This window comes from Sander lucioperca, chromosome 24, assembly GCF_008315115.2.
Source record: "Sander lucioperca isolate FBNREF2018 chromosome 24, SLUC_FBN_1.2, whole genome shotgun sequence".
Lineage (NCBI taxonomy): Eukaryota > Metazoa > Chordata > Actinopteri > Perciformes > Percidae > Sander > Sander lucioperca.
The window spans coordinates 7,809,535-7,829,744 of NC_050196.1; the positions used below are offsets into that span (position 1 = coordinate 7,809,535).

A 20,210-nucleotide genomic window follows, 5' to 3' on the forward strand; every position below is an offset into this window, starting at 1 on the left:
TGTAGCTTCCCTTTAACTGACGTCATTGCTTTGGAAACACATAAAGCATGTATTCGAGTAGAGAAATCAGACATTTTTGCAAGATTTTTGAATGTTATCCAAAAGAGAAAGCCAAGCAAGAAAAGCCAAAGCATGAGTTTGCATATACAGTAGTACTTTCACTCCACTTAGCTGGCAAGTCGACAAACATTTCTCGCATTGGTCCTTTCAGATAAGGCTCCCAGTACCCAGTTCAATGTTTACTAATTTATTCTTCACACATCAAGTGAGCATTTCTTTTACGTGTGCCGATCGGCCTCCCATGTTTTGCCGGTTGGCAACTACCTTGGTTGCTAGTGTGAGCTAAACATTAAGTCTTGTACATTGAATTGAATATATTTGGAGAGGCAGTCATCGAGTATTGCCCGTTTGTATCTACATGTTTGATTTCCACATCAAGTTGTCAATTTACAATATCAAAAATGTGTTTGGTAAGCGTGTCCACTTTTATTTTATTTTATTTTTTTTTTATTGTATAAGATTATTTTTCTAACTTTTTTCATCCATAGATTTTGTTCCGTGTTTTTATCCGTTTTCTGGATAGTTATAGGGCTGACATTCACATACACAGTACTATTGTCACTTTCTTTCTCGTATTTATCAAACATAAGGAGCAACACTTTCTTACTTTCTTTCTTTCTTTCTTTCTACGGCACTCTTGGCCTGTCTGCATTTTCATCAATTGTGTATTTTTAACATGTACTGTTTATAGGAGATTTGTATATGGAAAATGTATAAATGTACTCTAACTAATGACAGCTATGATATTGTGAGCGAAAAAAACAGTACGGTGTATGACATCACTGCATAAACTTTTAGAAAGAGCGGCATATTTAACTCCTAATCGACTGCACTGTTTTCAAGATGCCCTCACGTTTAATGTGCTACATTCCGCAGCACTGCGATTGACTTATGAACACCTTCAGAGTAAAACGTTTGGTCATTTTGTTGCCTAATTGATACATTTCCCTCTTGTGCATGGGCGATTAATGCACTTACCTTTCGACTGTGACAACAGCACACATCCAGAAAGACATTCAGAGGCCGTTTTATGTAGCTAGCTGAGTTCTCCTTGGCGGGTAAAGAAAAGGAGGGGACACAGGGACACAGGGAGGGGAGGGGGGTCATCATGAGACTGATCTCATGAAGTGGCGTATGTATGACACGTCAATTCATATGCCATGATTTGCGTGTTATAAAGACGCATACTCGCTATTTCCAGTCCAGAAAAACGTGATTATGCGATCGCATAATTCAATGCATAATCAGCCGAAGTCCGCATATTTATGCGGGGGCCGCATTTTTTCAAATACGCCGCACTTTCGCCGCATAAATTGTCGATTTCCACGCAAAATATGCGGGGCTTGCATGATTTCATAATCCCCGCATTTTCGTTGCAAAAAAAGTCACACATATCTTAGCAAAGTTACACATATCTTAGCAAGTTGAAAAATGTTGCGTTTACTTCACACAAGAGCAGCCATTTTCCCCTGTTGCCATGGGAACGTTATGAAGTGACGTAATTACGCGACGTGAACATCATCGAAAAGCTATTTCATCACATAAAATTGCATAAATTTCCCGCATATTCCATCGCATATTTTAAGAAAACGTGCCCCATAATCAAGGATTTTTGCCCGCAACAATCACAAAAAAAACTCTGCATTTTTCTGGAAGGACTGTATTTTGCGTGTTTATCAATGCCGTTTGGCCTCCATTGACTTACATTACCTTGCAATTGTGTGTGAATTGACGCCGTATGAAAGGCCAAAAATCCGCACGAGGAGGTTGGTTGGGGGTGGCGCCTGATCCCAACCGTTTCTTCTTTTCAACCTAAACTCAACCCCGTTCTTCTTTTCCTAATCCAAACCGTTTTTTCTTTTCAACCCAACCCCCCACACGCCACCTGGCTTTAGTAAGAAGTTGCAGACTGCAGTCAGCTGTATACAACGTAAACATACACGCGGACAGCTGAAAATGCGTACATATAACACGCCTCTTGGCTTTAGGAAAGTGGCGTGTACGTTTAGGCAAAGTCATGATGTCACGTTGCTAGTTTTCGAAACATCAGCCGATAATTTAAAAAAAAAATGTCTTTCTGAGCATGTGTTGCCCTTATCATGTTTGACTGTCCATATTAACATCAGTGTCTCCTCCTTCCCTTCAGCTGATCTGAAACCAGTAGCAGATCACACTACGTTCAGTTTATCCCATGTTTCTTTTAAGTTGAAATCATTTCATAAACTTGTAAAAACAAATTGAGATTACGTTGATATTATTACATGTCTAACAAACATTCCACTTGTTACTCGTTTAATTTGGCTTAATTGTTTTTTATTTTAATGATTTTTTTTTTTTGTAGAAACTTTAATACTACTTTTTTTGCCATCTGCTCGCTCCAACTTTAACTCTTTGCATGGTTTGTGAGTCAGCATGCCTGCTTGTCTATGTAACAAAAATGTATTTGCACAATAGAAGAAAAACACTGGAGGACTTTAAATGAAAAAATAAAACCTCCCCTGGCAACTCCCAAGAGCACCAGGCAGGACGGTTTTCTTCCTCTCTGGTGTGCAAACAATTCAAAAGACTTTGTCCGAATAACTCCACTGCGGAACATTTGATATTGTTCTTACTGAATATGATTTCCAATAAGTGATTTTTAACATGATTCAGCACTTACTAACATGTATGGACTTTGTTAAAGAGAAACATGCTCTGCCAAACCTCTGCTACATCCACACCTTAAAAAAAAGACTCCCAAAGAATGTTCCTCTTTCAAAGGTTTTTGAGCGGGCACTAAGATGGTATAGAGAAAAGGCAGATATCAGTCGAGAAAGGTTTTTTGGGGGAAAAAAGGGCATCGTCGTTTGATTGTCACACCCACCTCGGCCAGTTCTATAACCACTGTGGCTCAAGAGCAATTCTTGGTTTACATGTAAATGGATAAAAACGTTATTTTTTTGTTGTTGTTTGTCTCTATTGATGAAAAATGTTACCTTTCTTTTGGGACCTACGCTTTGGACATTTCATCTCTGACATCTATAAAATATATTTCTGAAAAATACATCAATCTGTAGTTGTGTTGTTTCTCTTTTCAAGTAAAAAAATTAAAAATAAAGGTCAGGATTGGGGAACTTTTTGTGCTTTTTCAGGAACTTTTCACATCAATAACAAGCCGTCTGGGCAAAATCCAGTCCCTCCAGAAAAACGCAATTATGCGATCGCATAATTCAATGCATAATTAGCCAAAGTTCGCATATTTATGCGGGGGCCGCATTTTTTCAAATACGCCGCACTTTCACCGCATAAATTGCCGATTTCCACGCAAAATATGCGGGGCTTGCATGATTTCATAATCCCCGCATTTTCTTTGCAAAGAATTCACATATATCTTAGCAGAAAGTTGAAAAATGTTGCGTTTACTTCACACAAGAGCAGCCATTTTCCCCTGCTGCCATGAGAACATTATGAAGCGACGTAATTACGCGACGTGAACATCATCGAAAAGCTGCAAACCCCGCGATGAAGCCATGATGAAACCGCAGTTTTTGCAAGTTCCCGCAATTTCATCTCATAAAATTGCATAAATATCCTGCATATTCCATCACATTTTTTAAGAAAACGTGCTGCATAATCAAGGATTTTTGCCCGCAACAATCACAAAAAAACTCTGCATTTTTCTGGAAGGACTGAAAATCCATTCACCAGATATACTCACAATTAACACATTCTCGTATCACTTGTGAAGACTTTTAAAGTGTGGTATCTCTCCTTAATTCCTGACAGATTATCCAACTGATGTTGCAAAATCAGATTATCAGACCAACAGATACCTAAGCAGTTTTGGCATCTTTCTGCTTCTGTCACTTCAGTGAAATGATTACTCAAAGTCCATGTTAGCACACTGCAAGTATAAATCAATAGTGCTGGTTGTAGTTCAATTCTTGGATTTTTTTTTAGAAAGACAGCTGCTTAACCTTTATCTCATCTGAAAAAAAACTCTTTATTTTTTATGGGATATCTCCAATACAATTCCTCCATTTTCTGACCTGAGCTGGATCTGAAGAACAGTAAATTTGCCTCCTAGCAGCACATGACAGCAGTGATGGTAGAAAGTATGTCACCATTGAAATGAAAGCTCTCAGCTGACTTTTGCCTGAGTGGAAAATCTAATAACAAACCACAAACCAGACCCAATATCACAAGTGTCCAAAGCATCAGCTATCAGGTGACCTTCTCCTCTCTAAAATGCCAGACAATGATATAAAAACTAAAAAAAAAAGAATTCACATTATTATTTCCAAAAGCACAAGTTGAAACATTCAAACAACTTGTTTTTTTTTTCTACCAACTGTCCAAAACCCAAATATGTTTTGTTTATGATTATGAAAGACTAAGCAAAAATGTACATATAAGCACTGCATTTGTTCTCCAACAACATAATAATTACAAGCAACATCCTTAACATTTTCAAAATAAGGTTACAAAGTGCTTTAGAAAAACAGGATGAAAACAGTCAAGTAAAAAACAACATCTAACATAAAATAATAAAACGGAGCATCATCAGGGAAAATAAGTTAGTAATAAAAATAAGTAACACCAACTTAAAAGCACATTTTTAGAATGAGAGTTTTAAATAGTTAAACAGTATTTGTTAATCTTAAAAACAAGCATTTGTATGTTTGATAAATAATACAGCAGCGTAGTAAGTGTACGTGTGTCTGAAGGCAGCATACTACACTGACCAATGAGAGGAGGGCACTTCCCTTTTACTATGCAAATACTGACCTGAAATTCCCTCTCTGCTCGCTACTCCAGTGCTGAACCAGTGCAATGCTAAGGCTGCAACGTTAGCACGCTATTTTGTCCATTTTCGTAACCCTTGAGTGGGGCTACCTGTCGTATTTTTTTACTCTCCTTTATTTTCCTTTCTTAAGCAAACTGCAGCGGTTTTACGGACATGCCTAACATCGTGCTTTTTAGCGGGAGCTCCCACCACGACCTGTCCCAGAAAGTGGCTGATCGACTGGGACTAGAGCTGGGGAAAGTGATAACGAAAAAATTCAGCAATCAGGAGACATGGCGAGTACAATTTTAATTTGTAGACAACGCTTATTATTCTCTTGACTTTTGACATTAGCATGAGAAGCACGTTTGTGTTGCTCTATCGGATAGCTTCTCATGTTGCTCCAGCCTTGGTACCACATGTGGGTAGGTTAGCTTGAAGCTAACAATAGTTTACTATGCAGCTGGAAAAGCTGTAAAGTCTAGCTGCATGTAAACACACCAGGCTAGCAAGCGAGCATATATGTGCGTCCTTTATCGGACAGCTTTACCGTTAACTTTAACATTTAATCATAGTAGTTGAGTTTGTAATTACCACATCTGCCTTAGTATTTGTTCAAATAAAGCAGACTGACAGAACCAGAGAAGTTTAGAAATTACGTAACATATCACGCTAACTACGCTAACGTTACGTATGTTTCCCGTGTGATGGGTGATTAACGTTATGGAGGAGGCACAAAGTACCAGGCCAGATTGTGTACATGTATTGCAAAGTGTTCCCCCCAAGCCCCTCATTTAAGTCTAAACGTTGTAGAAAAGCCCTTTTTTTTATGAGAGAGGGTTGCTAGCTAGCTGCTTGTTTAATTACCCCGTTAAAATATTAACTCTAGCTAAGCATTTAAAGCACAGTCCGAATGTTAGCCTACATGACAAGACACCTGGAAAGTCTTCTCCTAGCTAACGTTAGATGAATACTGTTAGCTAGCTAGCTGTAGCCCTGAAACGTGTTGATGTTGTTACAAATGGACACAGGCGATGGTACACCTCCTTGAAACGCTGTTGTTTAGGGTTAGGCACCAATGTTGCCCAATTTCTGCCGAAAAGAAGCATAGCAAGCGGGCTCGCTTACTGTCATTTAACATGGCTTTATTTAAATGGCTTACTACAGATAATAACGTGGCTTACTGTAGTTATAAGCATCTGACAAAGTTATTAATAGTAACTTAGACAGAGGTATTAAATGTCAAATATTGTCTCTAAACTGAGAGGATAACTTGCAGTTATTTAAGAATAAAGATATGTATAGCTAGGTAGCTCTCATTACTGCCTGTTTTACAAGGGAAGTTAAGTCACATGCAGTTAATTTTGGCTCATTTCCAAAGCAGCCAAGCTAACCCTTAGTTGAATTACTCACTGCACGCTAGCAGTTAGCCTCGTTTACTATTAGCATAGCAAATTATTATACGTATTAATTGTACTGCCTGGTCGTGAGCAGAGTAATTTAGAAGCTCATGTAGCTTGTTTTGTACCTCTGCAGATGACCTCTTAGCGAATGGCGTGTTTGCTCAAGTTTCAAGTGACCTGAACGCAATACAAAGTCGTTTATCTGATGCTGAAGCTATTCTGATGTGTTTGTGCTGTTCTAACCATCTCATCTAAGTCCATATTATGCACTTTGATTTAGTAATAGGAAACCATGCACTGCATTAGTGTTTTTTTTTTTTTTTTTTTTTCTGATCCAGTTTAATTCCTGCTGTGGTCACTCACTGATGCACTCACTGTATTGCAATGCACTCTGGATAAAATCATCCAGCATCCACCAAACGGCGTATTTGTTTTGTAATCTTTCATTTGCATGAAACTAAAGAGTGCTTTCCAACGCTACTATTCTCGGTTAAACAGGTCTTGTAAATGTGTCTTGACCCTTTTTTTATCCCCTCCCTGCTGGTAATGTTTCCACCCACAACTCTTAAAATCCAGGGAAAGCTCAGTTTATCCATGCTCAGGGTTCTCTCTAGGGAACACAGCTGTTTGGGCGACATGCAAAACAAAGATTATTTTCTCATCCTCACAGACTAACGGAGAGGTGAGAACCATACACTAATAACAGCTCTTCTCACAGCTCCAACACAGGTTTTGCCAGGTGATTCTCAGAGGTCAAGGACCCACGCAGAGGGAGTGCATTCCTTGGAAGGGTTGTCCCTTTGCTCAGGGAGAAATGTCAAAATAAAGATTTTATTGACACTGTTGTTTGCTCGGGTGCTCTTTGTATATAAACTGATAAATGCAGTACCTTCAGGAAGATTTTAGAATATCAAAAAAGAGCCCACATTGGTAATGTATGTATTGAAGACATCACTTTTTGTTTTCTGTTTTGTTCCCACGTTGTGTCACCTTGACTGCTGTTAATTTTAGCCTCTGCGGCAAGAAAATGTTTTTCTCAAGGTGGCTTATCTTAGGGCTAGGTACTGAACCATACTACTTTCTTTGCACTGACCAAAATGTGGCCATAGCACAGAGAAAGATGCCATTGACTTCTGATTAGATTGGTACTGTTGTTTAGGGTTTCTTTGAACTGAGACTCTGATTTAGAGAAACATTTTTAAGGATTTGAGTGTCTTAAACATTTTTCTAAATGGGGGAAAAAATGGCTTTTGCAAAAGAAAATGTGTTATTGGTACCAAAACTCAAGATGGCCCTATAGCTGATGGTTTTAGATGGAGCTTAAAGAGCGGACAATCAATTAGTTTATTGACTGGGAAGAAATTGGCCAAAATGTGCAACACAGCTTATCAAGTTTTAGGAGGATTTGCGGTCTTGTGGCTTATGTGATCAATATGGGTTTTGGACTGGTGGTCGGAGATGTCCTTGGACTCTGGGAAACTGGCATTGCCGTTTTTCACTTTTATTAATGGATTGAGTGAATAATTTGATAGATTCATAGATAAGGAAAATCATCCTTAAATCAAGGCATTCCCTGGTTGTGTCCAAATGATCTCCTAATTAGCCACATTGTTACTTTTGGTTGCGAGTATGGCTTTAGTAGTCGGTGGGTTTAAACTTTATCTGCAGAGGTGTACTACCTTTTGTAAGGGCTGGCCTCTCTTTTTAAAAAAAAAAAAAAAAAAAAAAAACACTGGCCTTGTGACTGCACAGACTCTCACCCTTCACAACTGTACACATCATGTGATCACATGACCAGGGCCTGGTCATCCCCCCACAGGAATGCTTTCACACACACGTGCTGCCTGCTTCAGTGTCTGTGTTGTGTGTTTGTGTGGCACAAAAAAGTTTTTTTTTTTTTTTTTTTTTCAAACATCCTCAGATGAGCAGAGGGACTCGGCCCAAACATGTTTCTTAACCTTCAAGGCAGATGTGTCATACATAACTTGACTGTGAGTGAACACGTATAACTCATATCTCAACAGATATCTCATTGGCTCTTATACTAAACTGAATGATAATCTGGAAAGGCTTTATTACTAAATGTTAATACTGCTGTCTAGAGATGGTTTAATGCTGGCCAACAACTTGTCAATACTTGTTCACGAAGATGTGCTGAAGTCTTAGAATCACTTTCATTTAAAAGCACCGCCCTCAGGCTCCCATCAGCCGGAGATCTTTGCTCTTTAGCGCAACCCTAAAGCTGACACGTTTCCCTCCTTTTGTCGCTCAAACAGTGTGGAGATCGGGGAGAGCGTGCGCGGCGAGGACGTGTACATCGTGCAGAGCGGCTGCGGCGAAATCAACGACAACCTGATGGAGCTGCTCATCATGATTAACGCCTGCAAGATTGCCTCCTCGTCCCGTGTGACCGCAGTCATCCCCTGCTTCCCCTACGCCCGGCAGGACAAAAAGGACAAGGTAGATGCACACACACACACACACACACACACACACACCATAACTCCGACACAAATGTTTCATATCATTACATTTTTTCATTCCTAATGATACGAGAATACTACAAAAGACTTACTTACCCACTTCAACTGTGACCTTTTTTTTTTTTTTTTTTTTTTATTGATCAGAATGAGTACATGCATGCATGGGTAGCACTTTACTTAAACCTCCCCTAGCTTAGCATTTATAAACATCTAATCAATTATTCATAACACTATAATGTACTCCTCACTTATGTAAGAGTAAAACATAGTTGTAATAATATCAAATATCTTCGTTGAAGGTATAATTACTGACAAATACTGTACTTTAATAAACAATTCAATTTAAATTGTATGTATAGTGTCAAATCATAATCTCAGGACACTTTACAGGTAGAGTAGGTCTAGACCACATCTATAATTTACAGCGACCCAAAAATTCCTTACATCTGCATCTACAGTTTGTTATAAAGCCTTTATGAAAATGTTTATATGATGTGCATAAATGCTAAATGATAGTATTTCCTCTGTAGCACTACAGATTAAAATGTTACTTAATGTTGCAGTGGTGTATTAATGGGAAAAATCGCATGTACACAATGTACCGTGAACGGTGGTTTTGCTCCGGCGCTCCGATTTGCCATTTGAGCCGCGTTCTGCTCGGAACAACTGAAATTGACACATCAGACTGATCTGAGAAACTGGTTCACACAACCTGCTTATCTTGCAAATTATTATCATGAGTTGCCTCGGTTGTTTATGTAACTACAGAAGCACATCGGGTCCGTATTAGGCAACAAGAGAGAGCTCTAGTACTAGCACTAGTCGGCACCTCCGCCTGCAGACAAGCTTACTCTCATGAGGGTGGAACATGTGAGGGTGCACCTCATCCACATGTTGCCTTGAGGGGTACAGGAAAGATGTTCAGGCTTCCTTTATTCCCCGTTTATTCCCATTTCATTCTCCTGTCATTATTGTTTTAGTCAATTTTAAATAAAAATATGAAAAAAATGGAATTTCTTATCACTCAATTCAGTTCATCGGGTTGCAGTAAGCGTCTAGTCAGCCTGAATCTCCAAACTGCATTTTCTCTGAGGCATTCGCACGATCACAAGCTCAGCCACCATCACCGGGTAGTCCAGTGTTATGTCAACAAGCCCTGAAGCCCGTCGCCTGACGTCTACATCTACGCCGTGTTGGCTTTTCTTGAGTGAACGAGCCTGTGATTATTTTATTTTTTTTATGGCTGTAATGGAAAGGTCACGGGTAAACTCCTGACACAGATTCTTACAGTAAGACAGAGCTCCCTGACAAAGCTCACAGCGGGGTACTATCTTAAAAACGTTCCTTAGCAAGCGGAGGCTGTCCACTGAGTTGATAATCAATTTTGAAGTCCACATAACATTTTATTTTGACAGTGATTTGCATAGAAGGGGGGGGGGAAAAAAAAGAGGAAAACCTTCCAGTATTTTTAAAGTTCCAATATTTTTTTCCTACTTACTCACCTCAAGCGAATGTGTCTTGATGCTTGTCCCAGAGCCGAGCACCCATATCAGCCAAGCTGGTGGCAAACATGTTGTCCGTGGCCGGCGCCGACCACATCATCACGATGGACCTCCACGCCTCACAGATCCAGGTTAGTACACAGTTTCACGGTGTGTTTCACAGTGTGTGTGATAGTTCATTGAAAGCTTGTGTAACAAACTACTGCTAGCTTTCGTTTCATCAATGGCACTAAAGAACTTAAGTTTGTATGAGTTATTTTGTATTCTCCCGCCTTCACCGATGGCCTAAATGGAGGTTAAGAGCCATTGGAAGTAGGGCTGTGCTCGATTTGAAGAAATTCTTAGTCGACTAACACTCATTCAATTGTATCGACTAATCGATTAGTTGATTTAATCGACAGATCTGTAAATCTCAGTTTCTCCGCTAAGAGTCATGCAAAAGCACCACTTTAATTCTTGTGTTTACCAGAGATGTGCTCGTACGTTAATAAGTCATTCAGCATGAAAAAAGCATAAAACATGACAAATCGACTAAAGAAATCTTAGTTGACTAAGACCAAAACGACCGATTAGTCGACTAATCGACTAAGAGGGAGCAGCCCTAATTGGAAGTGCTAGCTTAGCTTAGTGATGCTTCAGCAGAGGCAGTGAAGACAGAATAGTGGGGTATGAATGAGTGGAAAGGAGGAGAATGTCAATTTGCCCCCAACACTCGCACTGATTGACATTATTAACTGCTAGCGCTTAGTAGTTGTAGTTGCTGTAGTAGAATTAGTATTTCTACTACTACTCTTCACTTGGCTCCCTCTCAGGCTCTCTGTGTCTTTACAAATTGCAACTCCGTACAGTCCACACTGATGTCCGGCGATGTCTTTATTTTATGACATGGCCTCCTTGGTTCAGGGGCGGAGTAACCCGGGAAACGGCATAGGTATTTAACAACTCTTGGGGTCTAGAGGAAGAAAACTAGCCTCTGTTGTAATGACCCGCACAGACAGGGGGACCAGGCAATGCAATTTTGAATTGCTCTTTAAATTGCCGTCGTGCCGTGTGCTTTGCTTTTTAAAACAAGGTATGGCGGTATAATGTTTTCATATTATTAAAAGTGGATTTGTGCCACAGGCGGTGTGTATTCCCGGACTGACTGTTTAAACCTAAAATGTTTTTTTATAAGGAACTTCACGCTCTCGTCTTTCTTTCCAGGGCTTTTTTGACATCGCTGTGGACAACCTTTACGCAGAGCCCGCTGTCCTGCAGTGGATCAGAGAAAATATTCCAGAGTGGAAAAATTGTATCATAGTGTCCCCAGATGCCGGCGGAGCAAAACGGTAAGATACAGTGAGATTTCAGGGACACAATGATGTCAATGTGAGTCAGTCGACTCTGAGCTCCTCATATTCCTCATATGTAAGTTCATATTCGGAGATGCCCGCAAATCCTTGTTAATGTGCGGAAGTTTCTTTAGATTACTGCTTGGTTTACACCATTTTGAAGGCGAGCTCCAGCGCATTGCCGCCACGAGGTCAAATTGAGAGTCAGCAAGTCCCCGTTGTTTGACGGGCAGTTGAAGGCACCTAACGGGCCTCTCTTCCTGTTCCTCTGTCCAGCGTGACATCCATCGCAGACCGTCTGAACGTGGACTTCGCTCTCATCCACAAAGAGAGGAAGAAGGCCAACGAAGTGGACCGCATGGTGCTGGTGGGCGACGTCAAGGACCGCGTGGCCATCATGGTGGACGACATGGCCGACACCTGTGGCACCATCTGCCACGCCGCCGACAAGTCAGTGTCATTTCGACCCTTTTTTTCACTTTGTCTGTGAAGTGCGATGGCCTCGGCTAGGCTTTAGTCCGAATTGAAATTGGGATCCCAGTCTTAAGTGTTGAACTCTGTGTGCAGACTTGGCACCAGGCTAGGCTGTGATGACTGCAGCGTGACACTGATACGGTGCTTTTTATCAATTGAGGTATTGCACCTTTGATCCATAAACCCTTTGAACTCTGCAACAGTCCACCAGTGCCTACATTGGTATGTTTGCTTATTGTGCTGTCATTTCTTGGAGTGTCGTCAAATGCGTCACATCCCTAAAATCAGTACAACCTGAGCTGAAAGGTTATGTAAGTCAATAAAATGTAATAATTAAAAGTATTAAAATTGTGTCATAAATGAAAGAGAGGAAATGAAAATCGGACGTGGTTTCATCACCTCGTAGAAAGCTTTAAAAGAAGATGGTTTTAGAATGACATACACATATACAGTGGTGCTCATAAGTTTATGAACCCATGCTAAAGTTGACTAAAAAGAGGAATCAAAAAAAATCATCTATTGGAAATTGATCTTAATTAGGAAAAATCCAACCTTTTTAAGGACACCAATTTTCTTTGTGAGTGAATAATGTATCGTAAATAAATAAATGTTCTTCTTTAAAATACAGGGGCATAAGTATACACCAGATCCAGGATACTATGCATCCTGATAAAGTTCCCTTGGCCTTTGGAATTAAAATAGCCCCACATCATCACATACCCTTCACCATACCTAGAGATTGGCATGGTTTTATTTCAGTTAGCCTAATAGCTGGTTTGATTTGCACTGAGAGATGATCTTAAGGAAAGTACCCCATGCCAATCTCTAGGTATGGTGAAGGGTATGTGATGATGTGGGGCTATTTTTAATTCCAAAGGCCAAGGGAACTTTATCAGGATGCATAGTATCCTGGATCCATGAAATAACTGGCCTTTTTAAAAATTAAAATCTGCCTATAAAACATAGGGGTGTGTATACTTATGCCCCCTATATTTTAAGGAAGAACATTTATTTATATACAATACATTATTCATTCACAAAGAAAATTGGTGTCCTTTTAAAGGTTAGATTTTTCCTAATTATTTAATTAAGGCATTAAGATCAATTTCCAAAAGATGTTGTGTTTTGTATTCCTCTTTTTAGTCAACTTTTAGCATGGGTTCATAAACTTATGAGCACCACTGTACGTAAAGTAGAATAAATTCAACATTTTCTCTTAATACATTTTAAACTGCCTTCATTTCTCCTTTAGGCTGATTGACGCTGGCGCAGTAAAGGTTTACGCCATCCTCACACACGGCATCTTCTCCGGTCCCGCCATCTCTCGCATTAACAGCGCCCCGTTCGAGGCCGTAGTGGTGACCAACACCATCCCACAGGAAGAGAAGATGAAGGCGTGCCCGAAAATACAGGTACGCATACACCCAAAGTTACATAGGCTTCTGCCCCTGAATATGTGCCACGTGTTGGTTTTAAAGGCTGCACCAACACTTGACCAAACTGTCTTGTTATGTATTACAACAATGGCTAGATTTTTGTCTAAGTGTATTTCGCACTCGTAGATGCTGTTTTTCCCTTAAATACTTCAAAATGTACTGCATAGAAAGTTTTAGTTGGAGGGGGGGGGGGGTAGTGACAGAGGACGGGATTAGGCTTTCAATAGATGTAATGTGCAGAAAGACAAAAATAGTGAAATATTTAGGAACAAGGTTTTATTTTCCTCCCGTTTTGACTTGCTTGGTCCAGGTCATCGACATCTCCATGATCCTGGCGGAGGCGATCAGGAGAACCCACAACGGCGAGTCAGTGTCCTACCTCTTCAGCCACGTACCCTTGTAAAGAATGAGAGAGGGTGGCCCCCAGCCCCCCCCCCCCCCCTCCCTTGGGCTGGCCCTTGTTGCCGCATATCCTCCAGAATAGGCTCGAAAAGAGGCCTGATGGTTTTTGGCCAACCTCAATATGACTGTTTAAAATGTCATGGCCACACATTGTTTGACATTCTCACCCAGGAGACAGAGCGACATATCACGTCCTTCTCTGAAGACCAAGTTTGTATTTATGGATATGTTTTTCTTTTTTTATTTCTTAATTTTTATTTTCAGTTTCAGTCTTGCCAACCTTGATCACCCGAGGCCTGGCCTTCATTTTAACCAAAGGCTCCATTATGTAACTATGTATTATTTGTACCTCATATTGAACTCACGTTTAAACAAAGCATTCCACTATGTCATGTGATGAGAAATATTTTTGACCCATTCGGCTTCATAAAGTCATTAAAATAGTTGAGAATGTGGTATAGTGTTTGCTTTAACAGCTGCTAAAAGTTTTAAAATAAAATCGCCTAACCCATAATGCTATATTGATTGTAAAATGTTATGCTTAGTGCTATCATCAGGCCACAGTTTAAAATCTGCACCGCAAGTGGAAATGTGTTCTGACCACAGACACAAACAGGAGTCAAATGAAAGATACACATGTAATTTACTCACTTTTAGTTTTCTCTCTTTTTTTTATTTTTTTTTTAATTTTTTTTTTTATTAGTGAGCCACATGAATGTGTCATTTCTCCCACAATAAGCTGCTGTCGCCCATCGGTGGCTCATCTGTATGACAACCTTTTCCTTTTAATAATTGTGCTTAAAAAAAACGAAACGTATTGACAAGGTCTGTTGATTAAAGGTGTATAATACGAGGTGTAGTTGGGTGTTTTACCTCTGTTCCAAAAGGTCATGAAATCAAGTTGAGCCCTAAGCTTGTTATAGTGTTATGATTTCTACCGTAATATGTCTTAAAAATAGTGACATTGTCATCACAGCTGTAACGGGTCACTTATATTTGAATGAGGCAGGTTTCACTGTTTGCCTGTAGGTGAATTAAAAAGGTTTTTTGGTGGGAAAGCGTGATTTAATTTTTTTGTTATCCCTTGAGAGCTGTTCATTTGACAATAAAGCTTTGACAATGGCTTACAGATGCTTCTCTGTGCTCTCTTTTTTAATTAGTCAATTTAAAGGAACATTACAGCAATTTAGTTGGCGGATTTGTGGGAAACAGATTTAAATTGTTAGATCGCAGAAGTAGAAACTTGAGATACACTTGACTAAAATGATGCATACTACACTTCCTATAATGCAACTCAATAACGTACCTGTTTAGTAAATGCACAAAAAGTTTGATTAGAAATATGATGAATAAAATGGTACTTTTTTTTTTTTTTTTTTAACTCATTTTGATGGCTATTTATCGCATGGCAATGAGTTTGATCCTGAGGGTTAACTAAAGAAAATACACTTTTCATTTTAGGAAGTGGACTATGTGAAGATTCTTTTTTTAATGCTATTTGAAATGCTAAGAACTGTTGAAATTATTTGTTTTGATCAACTACAGTGTACCTTTTTAATCAAGTACTGTACTTAAATAAAATGTTCAGGTATTGTACTTAAGTATTTCCATTTTCTACTGCTTTACAAGTTTTACATAAAAAAAATGTTTAACAGTTTGAGGCTCGAAAAGGGTAAAACGAGAGTTTGAATGCAGGATTCGTACTTGCAATAGAGTATTTATACATTAATTGCTATCTGAATACTTATTCCGCTAATGAATTGTCAGTAATTTGATCAACAGCTCAATATGGATGCACAAAGACATTTGATTTGTTGCGGTACGCAGTCATTTGATGCACTTTAGGGCAGATGCTTGCACATTCACAGTTCTGTACACAGAAAGTCTTAAAAGATCAAATCTAGTATTTCTTTATTTTTAATCGTACTTCATCTACTAATACACACAGGATTGCCTTTATGTGCTGAGGCGTACTGTATAATGATGAGGATGAATGTTACATTGCCACCAGGGGGCGCTCTGTCTATATTAATGTGCAGCCAGAGCAGCTGCAGACAGATACAAGTAATGAGGAGAAATAAGGTGCCATTGAAGTCAACTAGAGTCATTTTCACATCAAGTGCAGTTGGACTAATAATACATTTGAAGTAGAACAGCTATAAAGATGGTAAACTGAAGTCCATGGCTGCCATGTATGACATAAAACAGCGATAACATGAAAGGTGGACTGTATTACTTAGCTCTTCACTAAGTAAAGAGCAAAAAAAACACAATAAATCCATTTTTTTTTTTTTTTTTACATTTCTTTCCTGTGGGAGATAATATGAGGCTCTTTTTTTAGTTTTTAGCGTTTGGTTTCAGCATGAGGATGGACGGTTCGTTTCTCTCCAGCAGGGGGAGATACGGAGGATGGGAACTGGTGATGTCAGATGTCATTAGCATATTTCTGACTATATCTAATGCTTGCGCAAAGACGCGCCACTACTGCTGCAACGCACTGACCAGAGACCATCCAGCCATCAGCCAACGCTTCGGTAAGCTTCATGCAACAAATAATTTCTATTGTTTGAGCATTTATTGCCTGCAGCTAGAAGAGAGTAGGATTTATGTGAGGAATGGGATCCAGGCGCAGGGAAACAATGTTGCGCCAAATGGATGAACCAGGGACAGAATATAAGATAATACCAGTTTTAAGTGAATGCAGTTTGTATTTTTTATTTTATTTTTGTATTGATTAGCGAATAACACAGTGAAATGTGACAGCAGGGCAGGCACGTGTGGCACGTCTTTGTCTCAAGCGCACACATTCACGCATTTCCTTTGTTGCAGTTTGTGGTCGAGCAGTATGGTTCCGTTATTAAAATGATATGATGTTACGCGCTTTATTTGGGCATAAACACGTCTGGTGGGAAATTTTTGAGTATATTTTTGAAGCAATGGAGTTCAACTTTGGATTTTCAGACTAACGTGACTGTGCAGAAAAACGCCAATCTGGGCGGTGGTTCCTTCAGATTGCACCCCAAGGCGAGATGTACGTGACAAGTGAATTGCGGATGGTGCACAGCTTCCATGTGGAAAGCTCCTGAGTAGACACCCATAAATCAATATTTCACCTCTAGATTACATCCCCTTTTTTTTTTTTTTTTTTTAAATCCCTCTAGTTATTTTTAAAGATATTTACACATGAGCATGTGGTCTCTCTCTCTTTTTTTTCCCCCTCTCAGTCAGCCCAGCATTAGAACTCCTGTTGTTATGTAAATGTCGGGTTTGGACTGGCTTCATTGTCTGGAGCAGCCTGTCTGTCCTCTGTGTGCAGTATATCCTGGGCTGTCTGTTGGATAACGGGACGGATGGCAGGCAAATCACGCTGGGTAGATCCGTAGGCGAACAAAGGGAGGCGGACTCACATTAGAGGGGACAAGTAGTCTGCGGTTGCGCATGTAGTTAAACTGGACAACAGATTTAAAAAAAAAAAAAAAGAGAAAATCTTTTTGGGGGGGCACTGAGATTTTTAGGCAACGCCCTAAAGACTGATCAAAAAGTCAGGGCGGACCACGTTCTCTGGATTTTGCTTACACATTGTGGAACAGCCTCATCAATATACATTAGATAAATATATATGTTGATGTAATCTGTTGGCCTGGCTTACCTGTAGTTTCAGCATTGGTACCAGTCACGTGCTCTCTGTTTTAAAGACTGTGTGCTTCCTTTTCTGACCTGACAGACTACCTGCAACAATGAGTGACAAGCCCGACATCTCAGAGGTGACCAACTTCGACAAGACCAAGCTGAAGAAAACAGAGACGCAGGAGAAGAATCCCCTGCCTACAAAAGAAAGTAAGGCTCAAATTGTTGGGGAGGGGCATTGCATCACTTTTTTTTTCTTTTCTTCTCTTGATTCTTTCTGTGCTCTTTGCTGACACCTGTGTAGAAAATGGAGCTTGGTACAATATGGTCTTAAGTTTAGGAATCTCACATCTCCTTCTCTTCCACAGCCATCGAACAGGAGAAGGCAGAGACGTCGTGAAGACCTCCCATCATGCACTGTACACCTCCCCACTGCCCCCTCCCACCCCTCCTCCCGCATTGCCTTGTTTTCAGTCACTTCTTTTTAGCTGTATAACTTTGTAACCAAAATTTATGAAACGACGACAATAACCAAGCTGCGCAGCTTGTGAAGGGATGATGCTTTCGTCAGGACGGTTGGCCCCGTCCCCTCAACAAATACCACCTTAACCACCTTCTTGCTCATCTTTCTGATGATGATGAGGATTTGGAGGAGGAGGGGAACAGCAGAAGGTGCACATCTCTTCTTCAACACCACCTTGGCATGCAGCAGAGAGGCCCAAGGGACGGGGCGTGGCCTGCGTCCCAGGAAGCCCATCACTGTCTCACACACCCATCACCCAACTTCCTGTGTGGCTGCTTTTTGCGCCCAAGCTAAGGCGTCAAGCTTTTTTTTTTTTTTGTTGTTTTTGTTTCTTCGTATTCTAATTTTCGGGAAATGCACAATATTGTTTGTACGCTGGCCAAAATGTAAATGCCCCAAAAGTTGATTGTGTCTGTCACAATGCTTTTTTCTTTTTGCATGTACACAAGGATAAAAATGTAATGGATTCCATCTAGATCTGGGAGAAGCTCAAACGGACCTTATTTACGGTAAATGTAACGCCCTTTTTGTCCGAGTGATTCGGAATAGCTTTTGTGTTGCAACCTGTCTCTGAATTGTCTCAAATGAGGAAAAGGAGGAAAAATATACCGGCAATTGATTCCATTTGTTTGCAACAGTAGGAGTTCCAGTAGTGATGTTACTCTGCCACAAACCATTACCAGAAATGGGGAAACCATGAGATGTTGTAATAATAAAAGAATTTGTTACTAATGATCTGTGATGCCGAGTGCTTTTTCACACAAATCCTCACACCACATTTTTTTTTTTTTTTTTTTTTTTTTTATACACATCGCTGCACATTTCATCATCGTTGTCATACTCCCTTTTTAGCTGACAGTACAGTTTTACTTTTACAAACCTAATATCGTAGCTTACAGTTAGGCTGCGCGTCTTGGTCTAACCCACCTTTCACACTCAGACTGCAGATGCCAAACAATCCTTTTAGAATTACTGTAGGGATGAGGCTGTGCACTATTAAAAGGCCTAAATGTCTCAAGCCCTGCAGGGATTTACCAGCACAGGAGATGAATTTGTATGTGTAGAGAGAGAGAGGAGGCAGGGAAATGAAAGCAACTTGTTAGACCACCTGTCACGAAGGTCTTCTCTCAAGGGGTTGTGGTCAGCACACAGCTCATTTTAAAGTGACTATTGCAGAGAAAACAGTCCTGCAATCCAGGAAGTAGACACTTCCTACTGTGGACCTTTAACCCCAGAATCAGTAAAGATCATTTCTTAGCTATATGCTCTTTTTAACGAAGGACTTATAAAAAGCATTAAGGGGAACAAAGGTGAATCAGTAACATTGTGCATGCATCTGTTGTCTGGTGTGATTCATTAGTGAGTGGCTTACGGGACAGCGTGCCCTGAACCACAGTACAGTACATCCTTAGCAGGAGATTTACTCAACCCTTCGTCCTAAATTAGTCACCACCTACAAAGCCTTAATGTCATTAGCATGACATCACTGACATGTCCTGCAAACGACATGCATTAATACCTATATGTGATGGTACTTTCACTCAATTGAGATGTGACTGGGTTTTGAGGGAGCACCCACCCCCCCTTAGGTTTAGTCCGCATGAGTGTAGCATTTTGAATGCTAAAGCTATCAGCAAGGAGTGTGATCACGTGGGACATGAATCGACATTTTCAAGCATGTCGGATGCATCTTCGTTGCAGTATTTAACTCTTGTAGGTATGTTTCCTTATCATCATCGAGGTTACTCAGCTATTTCTTCCAAGGCCAATGGTAAGACCGATCTCAGGCCTCGTTATAGTCTGCGACTCTTACGTGTAAGTGGATTGGTGTTAAATCAGGTGCTCTTAATAAGGCATTAATCTGCGTTGAGGTAGGAGGGGGAGATGTGGAGGTTAGTGGGCTAGTGCAGGGAGCCTAGGCCAAAGCCTCGCAGGTCCTCCCTCAGATGGGATTAGCACGTCCCTCGGCTTCCCTCTGCATGCTGCATGGCTCCACGCAGGATTTAAGGTGGAGCAGCAGATTGGGTGGAGTCACTGTGCACTGCCTGGTAACCCATGGCAACAGCTGCTGCTGAGTCACTTTCTGGGGTTGGGCGGTTGGATGCTTGTTATCCTCGTGGAGACTGTTTCTCCCCGGGAAAGCACTCGTCATTAAACCTTCCCGGCTGGCATTTGTCGGATAGTTAAGAGATTATGAACACAGC

At 40.4% G+C, this 20,210-nt stretch overlaps 2 protein-coding genes across 2 annotated transcripts; both read left to right on the top strand.

The window, feature by feature from the left end:
* The first annotated feature begins 4,809 nt into the window (after window positions 1-4,809).
* Window positions 4,810-14,985, top strand: LOC116044664 (ribose-phosphate pyrophosphokinase 2). The gene is made up of 7 exons (XM_031292070.2): window positions 4,810-5,121; window positions 8,505-8,688; window positions 10,246-10,344; window positions 11,417-11,541; window positions 11,821-11,994; window positions 13,271-13,430; window positions 13,765-14,985. Exons 1-7 carry the CDS (start codon window positions 5,000-5,002, stop codon window positions 13,855-13,857), a joined length of 957 nt encoding a protein of 318 aa, XP_031147930.1. The 5' UTR covers window positions 4,810-4,999; the 3' UTR covers window positions 13,858-14,985.
* Window positions 14,986-16,128: 1,143 nt separating this feature from the next.
* Window positions 16,129-18,738, top strand: LOC116044686 (thymosin beta-12). Its single transcript, XM_031292097.2, has 3 exons — window positions 16,129-16,390; window positions 17,581-17,693; window positions 17,852-18,738. The coding sequence occupies exons 2-3, from the start codon at window positions 17,594-17,596 to the stop codon at window positions 17,881-17,883; spliced, it is 132 nt and encodes a 43-aa protein (XP_031147957.1). The 5' UTR covers window positions 16,129-16,390; window positions 17,581-17,593; the 3' UTR covers window positions 17,884-18,738.
* The last annotated feature ends 1,472 nt before the right edge of the window (window positions 18,739-20,210 follow it).